The sequence below is a fragment of the Monopterus albus genome, unplaced genomic scaffold, assembly GCF_001952655.1.
Source record: "Monopterus albus unplaced genomic scaffold, M_albus_1.0 scaffold129.1, whole genome shotgun sequence".
NCBI classification, from domain to species: domain Eukaryota; kingdom Metazoa; phylum Chordata; class Actinopteri; order Synbranchiformes; family Synbranchidae; genus Monopterus; species Monopterus albus.
The window spans coordinates 1200805-1208298 of record NW_018128009.1 but is presented as its reverse complement, the minus strand read 5'-3'; the positions used below and the strand labels follow the sequence as shown (position 1 = coordinate 1208298).

At 41.2% G+C, this 7494-nt stretch overlaps 2 protein-coding genes across 3 annotated transcripts in view; both read right to left on the bottom strand.

Moving 5' to 3' along the window:
* The window catches only part of LOC109967433 (calreticulin-like), a 5946-nt gene extending 3095 nt beyond the window's left edge, over positions 1 to 2851 (bottom strand). Inside the window, exons 1-5 of the mRNA XM_020612989.1 lie at positions 2571 to 2851; positions 1921 to 2022; positions 1305 to 1508; positions 524 to 618; positions 30 to 239 (exon numbers count right to left, since the gene is read on the bottom strand). Coding sequence (XP_020468645.1) covers positions 30 to 239; positions 524 to 618; positions 1305 to 1508; positions 1921 to 2022; positions 2571 to 2664 — 705 coding nt within the window. The 5' untranslated portion in view covers positions 2665 to 2851. The remainder of the gene's footprint in view (positions 1 to 29; positions 240 to 523; positions 619 to 1304; positions 1509 to 1920; positions 2023 to 2570) is intronic.
* A 601-nt stretch (positions 2852 to 3452) lies between these two features.
* tor3a (torsin family 3, member A) overlaps positions 3453 to 7494 on the bottom strand; it is a 36251-nt gene continuing 32209 nt past the window's right edge. For both annotated transcript variants that reach the window (XM_020612991.1, XM_020612990.1), the window contains 5 exons: positions 7135 to 7257; positions 6506 to 6771; positions 5626 to 5801; positions 4855 to 4979; positions 3453 to 4664 (listed from right to left, as the gene is read on the bottom strand). In XM_020612991.1, the coding sequence (XP_020468647.1) occupies positions 4417 to 4664; positions 4855 to 4979; positions 5626 to 5801; positions 6506 to 6771; positions 7135 to 7257 (938 nt within the window). In that variant the 3' untranslated portion in view covers positions 3453 to 4416. The remainder of the gene's footprint in view (positions 4665 to 4854; positions 4980 to 5625; positions 5802 to 6505; positions 6772 to 7134; positions 7258 to 7494) is intronic.

Below are 7494 nucleotides of genomic sequence, written 5' to 3'. Positions count from 1 at the left end.
ATGGAAACGGATGGCTCAGGAAGACTGACCTCTGGTTTCTTATCATCAGGGTCAGGAATCTTCTCCCTGTCATCCCAGTCCTCTGGCTTCTTGGCCTCAGGGTCCTTAATTTTTCTGGGAGGCAGAAAGTCCCAGTCGTCTTCCAGACTGCCAGACTCGACCTTCTTATTGTCAATCTTGACTTCGTAGGTGTTGTCTGGGTTGACAATCAATGTGTACAAGTGGGTGTACTCATCATCCTGCAGGGCGGAACAGAAGCTATACTGTAAGTGTCACGCATTGTTGTTCTTAAATTAAACTTTTAACATTTCATTGGGTTTTAATCACATATAATGTTTATTACTCAATACCTATTTCCTCTTTCAATGTGTTTTAGCTGATTTGCTTTCATGGTAAGAATGAGAACATCAATGTTGCTGATTTAAAATGCTAATGAAGTGGAACAAACTCTAAGAGCAAACAATAATCAATGTAAGCAAGCACCCATTTGTTCATACAATGGGATAGCTTGCTGATGCCTCACCTTGCATCTAATGTCCTTGTTGATCAGATGGTTTTTGCCTTTGTAGTTGAAGATGACATGAACCTTTTTTGTGCCAGGGCCACAAATATCAGGACCTGAGCAAGTACATATGGGAAAATGTGGATTTCAGTCTCACAGTCAAAAGCATAAACTGGCAAAGAATAAATAAGGAATATTCCAAAGCCAACTAAAATAAAAGCACTGAATACACTAAGCCAGACAAAATATATACATTTGTGAAAGTGGCTGACCACTGGTGTTTAAAGAATAAGGGTGATGATTTGATACTTTTCTCTTACTATCAACAAATCCCATGACAAAACCGATGAACGTATCCTGCATTGTCTGAGTATCCAAAATTCTACTTAGCATATTTAGCTGTGCCATAGAGCTCAATTTTGGTAGAGAAAATTATTAATAACACATTCATGAGCCAAAGTGTTGCCCTGGCTGACTTCCTTCATTACAAAATATACGGCATTGCTGTAGTTAATCTATAAACAGGTCACCAGGATGTACTTCCTCCTCTGGCTCCGCCCCATTAATCCATCAAATCTGACAATCTTTTCTCAGAGGATGTAAAAATCATCGTTGTCATTCATCTGTGGAGCTGTTTATATGTGAACTACATGTCCATATTTTTTGGAATGAAGTGTAGTCGTCTGGCTCACTTATCCATTTTTAATTGTTTTTGGACAGCAATGCAGCTCTATGGGACTGACAAACAGTTCACAGAAGAGACAGAATTCTTTTACCCACAGAACAAACTATGCACACCCACCAAACATGATGTTGTAGACCGAGTCTCCGTGCATGTCCTCCTGGTTGAGATCAGAGGGGAACAGTTTAATGTAGCCTCCGCCACAGTCAATGCTCTGCTCATGTTTCACAGTGAACTGGATGACCAGTGGCTGGCCTTGGTTGCTGAAGTCATCAAAACGGGCTGACAATGCATAGAAACGGGCATCCTGGCTTGTCTGCAGGCCTGCAGCAGAAACAGGGTTACTGCAACTTGTCTGTGCAGTATTAAAGGAGAATCTAACATTAAATACAGTTCATCCATGTTGTTTAATAACATTGAACAGATTTGTGTCAGTTTGACCAAGTGTCATCTCAAGTTGAACAACAGAGAGATGGACTGTTGTGATGGCTTTAGTGTCCAAACTGAAAATACCATATAGTTTTGAGAATTGGTCTCGCCTTTAAAACAAATTTTGTGCCACTAATGAATGTCACAAGAAAATCTATCCTGAAGCTCCATATCTTTGTGGATTGTCAGTCAATTCTAAGCCTGAGGCTGCATAAAAACACCTCACCCAGTCACAAACTTTGTGGGAGTTAACCATCTTGTAGACCCACAGTGCAAGAAACAAATATAACCTTTCCCCTCCGCCCACCTTTGTCCTTCTCTGCATCTCCGTAAAACTTCCCTGCAGTCAGGATGAAATTGCCATAGTCCGACTTGTGCTTTGATTCCACCCAGCGACTCTTCCAAGCATCTGCACAAACAAGTTTCAGGTCAGCGACGCAGAACAGTCAAAACACTCACAAGGTCGCTAATCCATTTCTGATCATGCATCAGTGCAGGTGCACTGGGAATGTGTAATGCTGCAGGGACATGCATTTATGTGGATGCCTTCACTGTGTGCTCGGTTGCTGTGTAAAAAAGACAGCTAGGTGAAGGAGGTTAATAGTGGATAGATGAGCAAGAAGGAGATGGGGAGGAGGCAGACGGGATTTGATGATGACTGCCGGGGAAATATGGAGAAGTTGTGCAGTAAGGGACAGGAGAAAGATAAGGATTAATGGTGGTAACGTTATTGCAGACTACATGCATCTCCAGCTGAGCACCAAACAGCCACTGCACCACAAAAATGGAGGTAAAAATCATAAAATTCATTCGGGCATTAGGCTAATGAAGCCGCCAGTTTTGCTACTCATGCACAGATTCACTGCTGTTAATATCTGACAGGTACATTTACAGGTTCAACAACACACAACAAGACAGTTAAACAGTTAAGGTATAATCTATTGTAAAGGACCTCACCCCCATCTTCAAATTGTTCTCGGAAATACACAGTAGACTCGGCCAGCACAGATGCGGCCGACACGGCCATCAAAAGCAGCGACAGGGCTGTCATTGTGACGAGCTGAAACACCCCGTCAAATGAAGAACGACAATTACAAATAACTCTGTATAATGTTTCTACGTGGTGCAGCAGCGTTGATTGCCAGTCCGGACTCTCATACAGTGCTGTTACAGTGAAAAACCCTGCGATGCTATTGATGCTCTCTCCTCTCGGCTCCGAACAGATGTCTGAATTCGATTGGATATCGCCTCCGAGGAAGTGTTACAGCTCCCAGCCAATCAGAGGAGAACAAATGTGGAGAATTATCGCAGTAACCAATGAGAGCAGACCACGCATTTACTTTATACACGCCCAGGGAAAGGTGATGCCCGTGGGTGAATCATATTAAAGTGTAAAAAAAACAGCACAGAATAAATAAAACGAACAAATACATGAGCCGTTGAAACGTAACTGAAGCTAAAGAATACAACGCTGAAGTTCGCATCCAGACTCGATAGTTTAGTCGAAAGCTACATTTTCCCTACTAGACCACGTTAGGCCAGATGAAAACCACTTGCAACAAAAAATAGCAAATATTCACATTTGAACAGTTGAAACCAGTGAATTGTAGCTTTAAAATTAAGCAAATTAGCAAAAGTGCAGCCAGTTATTGTTTAGCTCTTGTCTTGTGAGGAATGTTTGTACCAACACTGGCATGTAATGTACCTCCATTATTAGAAAAGGTAAGATCGTATGCACCATGCAAAAACAAACAGCTAATTGAGATTGGGTGAGTTCTGACTAATAAATAATATAATAATCAAATAAAAAAGTACACAGTGGGCTAAATAATACTGCATTAAATAATAACAGTTTGTGTTTTAATGTGAGCATTTATTTTATTAAAACACTGTCTAACATCATGTCGTTCCACATTCTTCTTGTAAGGTGACCCAAGGAGCTTTAAAGAACAAAATTACTAAAGCAGACCAACACAGATCTGTGAAAGTGAATGAATGGTTGAGAGAAGTAAATTAAGTCAATGAATAAACAATGCCACAAAGTTGAATAATTACATATTAAAGTTAAATTCACGCAAAAAGTTCATTTTCAAATAAATTCAATGAGTTATGTTCTCTGTGAGTTTCAAGTAACATTTCCATCGCCATTTAATATTCATTACAAGCCAAGTTAATGGCTTACATAACCACCAAAAGTCCATTTAAACTACTCCACAAAAATAATCCAGTAACATGTTCAAATTTGGCATAAATTATGTTAATAAATAATCAGTGCTAATACAAACACAATGTGGGGCATGCAGTGCCAACACATGAATTAAGAACTTCAAGAGAACAACTCAGACTTCAACCAAGGTAAACAGTCACAAATAATATGACATGATAAAAACACATATGTCATGACCTCTGTCTGACATATACACTGCACAACCCTGACACAGTCTTATTCAGTTCTTCATTTTGACACCGTGAGGATTCAAACTAGGCAGGTGGAGGAGAGCAGTCCCACTGTACATGATGACCATCTGGCATGAGCACATTTCCTGTGACACTACTGATGTCTGCAGGGTGGGCCATGCTGCTTTTCCCTCTAATTCTGGATCTGCCTTGGTGTCCGGCCTTCTCTGAGCAACCTGGACAGACACATGTGTATCTGCCAGGTGGAGGAGAGCACATAGAGAAGAGCAGAGAAGACATCTCCTCTGCGGCTCTGTATGTGGATGGTCTAGGAAAGCACCACACAGCTCCTCCAGGTCTCTCTCTCTCTCTCTCTCTCTCTCTCTCTCTCTAGCTGTATCTCCTTCTAGGGAAGAAAGAAGTTGATCCTCTGGGGTACGGACTTGCAACCCTGAGCTGAGAACAGTCGCTCCTCTTTGGGGACATATAGCATCGCCTTGGCCACCTCATCCAGTGTAGCTTCGTCTGTCTCCAGACCTCGGGCTGCGTATGCATCCCGTGCACAAAGCTTAACATGGCGGTACTCCAGGGGCAGGAAGGGCACAAAGAAGTCAATCAGGTGGCCGGACATCAGCTCGCTCTGAGCAAACCCACCTGGGAAGAAGAACCACAAAGAAAAATTGCTTAGAAATTCCCAAGCACAATTATACTTCCACCAACCAATGATTTTATATTAAGACAGAAAAAAAAATGATTTCACTTTCTGCCCAGGGTGAAATGGTGGAGAGCACAGGTAAACAAGTAAAAGACTGCAACCCACAAAGATGCCAGCAGTGCTGTATACCTTGGGACTCCATAGTTTCAGTTCGTAGCCGATGCTCCAGGTCTTCCATACCAATATCTTCTCGATTTTGACCGGAGTGCCAGAAGTCCAGTGCTACATCATTGATTGCTGTTCCACCGATATTACTGTGGAGACAAAAGAAACATATGATGTAAAATCTCTGCAGTTTTTGACATCGATGGAGGATTTGCAGAGAAGGTTGTCAATACATTTTGTTAAATGTAGATTAGATGGTAGGACAAACAATCACAGTTTATGGTGGGAAAATAACTACTTTTTTTGCTTATTGTCTTTAAATACATTAAATTCATACTTAAATAATGATACCCAGATAATGTGACACAAATTTCTTTCCACCAAAAACAAATACCAATTGCTGTTTCCCCAACTAGATCTGAATAAAGATGAATTAATCTGAAAATAGTGTAATAAACTGAACTTCAGTATGACTATTTAACATGTAATTTCACATATATTAGTATGTATTTTTGTAACCCCAGGCCTCCCCTACATTATACTACTGCGCCATAATGGTGTAGTGAAAAGTGTGTTTCTACATTTGACTGAACAGATGATTCCTCAGCAGAAATTGGATATGAGTAATTGAAAAATATGAAAAACTCATAAAGAGATCTAATGTAGACAGAAGAAGAAACATCCTCAAAGATGACCTGCCAGAATATCTGGGCCAAAGGGGCAATGCATTCAGAGTGGAAGCGAGTTTTCTGACCTAGCTTTAAAAGACATTGTGTGCCTGAAACAAGAACCAACCTGAGGAAGAGAAAGATGGCTCTGCGGTAGCTGACCCCATCTACGTTGTCGTAGTGATCCATGTAGGGCTTGATGGCATCAATGAGGCCCGGGTGAAGCTTCTCAGCCTCATCGAAAATGAAGAGAGTCTGAGGGCAGCGCAGCACCACGTCCCGGATCGCTTCTCTCAGCTGGCCCTGGACACAAAGGGGAAGACCACACTACAGTGTTGACACTCACTCACATTTCTCAATCTACAGCAGAAAACAAAAACTAAACTTCCTTTTGACTTGGTTAAGGCTTTTGTTCTGGCACAAATTTAAGTGGAAGTATATGATAAACCATGCTGAAACTTAATAAACTAAGTTTAAATTTAAACTGAAATTTCACTCTCATACTTTATACAGAAAGACAAACTGATCTAGAAGCTAGAACAGCTTAAAATCACTGTCATTTCCAACAAAAAACAGATTTGTACTCTAAACACTGCACATATTTACTTCTATACAGCTCTATTTGTTATTTTAGTGAATGACCTTTATTATGCCAGTTTAAAGGTTATCCTGCATACTATACTGTCATAAATACAGATTGGTTTGTGTAATAAAACTGTCAACACCATTTTGAAATCTAATCCAGTGATTATGTAAAAATGTGCAGATGAGTCCATGTTGACACCTGTGCCCTGGCTCCACAAACGCCACATTCGATGCATGTCAGTACTGGTAGGAACAATTTTTGGTTTTAAGCATCCATCCAAACCGTGGGCATCATCATTCATTCACCAAATTACAAAAAACAACAACAAAAAAACAAAAAACAAAAAACAGACTAAACATCTGACTCAGCAAGATCACAACATGTTCATGGCACATCCCCAAGTGGGCTCTGTATGTCTTACCTTGTACGTGTCCACCAGCCTGGCGTGTGGGAAGTGGAAAGGAGCAATGAACAGACGGACACACTCGCTCTTCACCCCGTCACGATACAGATTATCAGCGATCATCCGGGCCACAAAGTTCTTGCCGGTGCCGGACCAGCCATGGAAGGAGAGGGTGAGCGGCTTGTTGGACTCTGGGTTGTTGATAAAACCCTGAATAGCCTTCAGAATCACAGACTGAGCCAGGTGCTGCCCGTGGAGCTTCGTCTGAAGGTCCTTTGCTAGACCTGCGTTATGTGCGCACAGAGAAGAGTACGAGCTTTAAAACAATAGCGCCAGATACAGAAAAATCCTGGCAATGATGCACGGTGAGTGGGCTCATTCAAAATATATGGAGCCCCACCAGCTAATATATTTACAGATATTAAAAAAAAGTCACTAATCTCATGTAAGTAGCTAGTGTCATTTGCGTAGCCTTGTGGGCCTGGTCATTTCTGCAGCGACGCAGAATTCACCTTCTTTGTTGCTAAATCACCTGAAATTATATTTAGCTAAACAATCTCCACAAGGCTCAGAAGTTACTCCGGGTATTTCACTTGTTCTCGGTAAAAGCGGCTACTAGAGTCAAGCTGAGATGGTTAATGTGGTACCTGTGATGTTGTTGGTTATCCTGCAGTCTCCAGATTCACAGCACTGGCCCAGGCTACAGTACCACTGATGCAGCAAGCTAATGTACTCCTGAGTAAAACTTGCCCAGAGGTCCCTGGAAGGAACTGCTCACATCAACAGCAACACGTAAGTTTTTATAATAGTGCTAAAGAGTGAGTAATCTATCAATATCATGATTCAAGATAATCAACATCCAGGAAATTATTCTTTACATGGGCAGACCTGTAACATGCATGCAGGATAGACTAGAAAATTGTGCCAAATGTATCTAACATTACATAACAGCGTTCGTCGCATAAATCATTTTAAAGCTACTTATTTCACTTGTCTCGGTCACATAC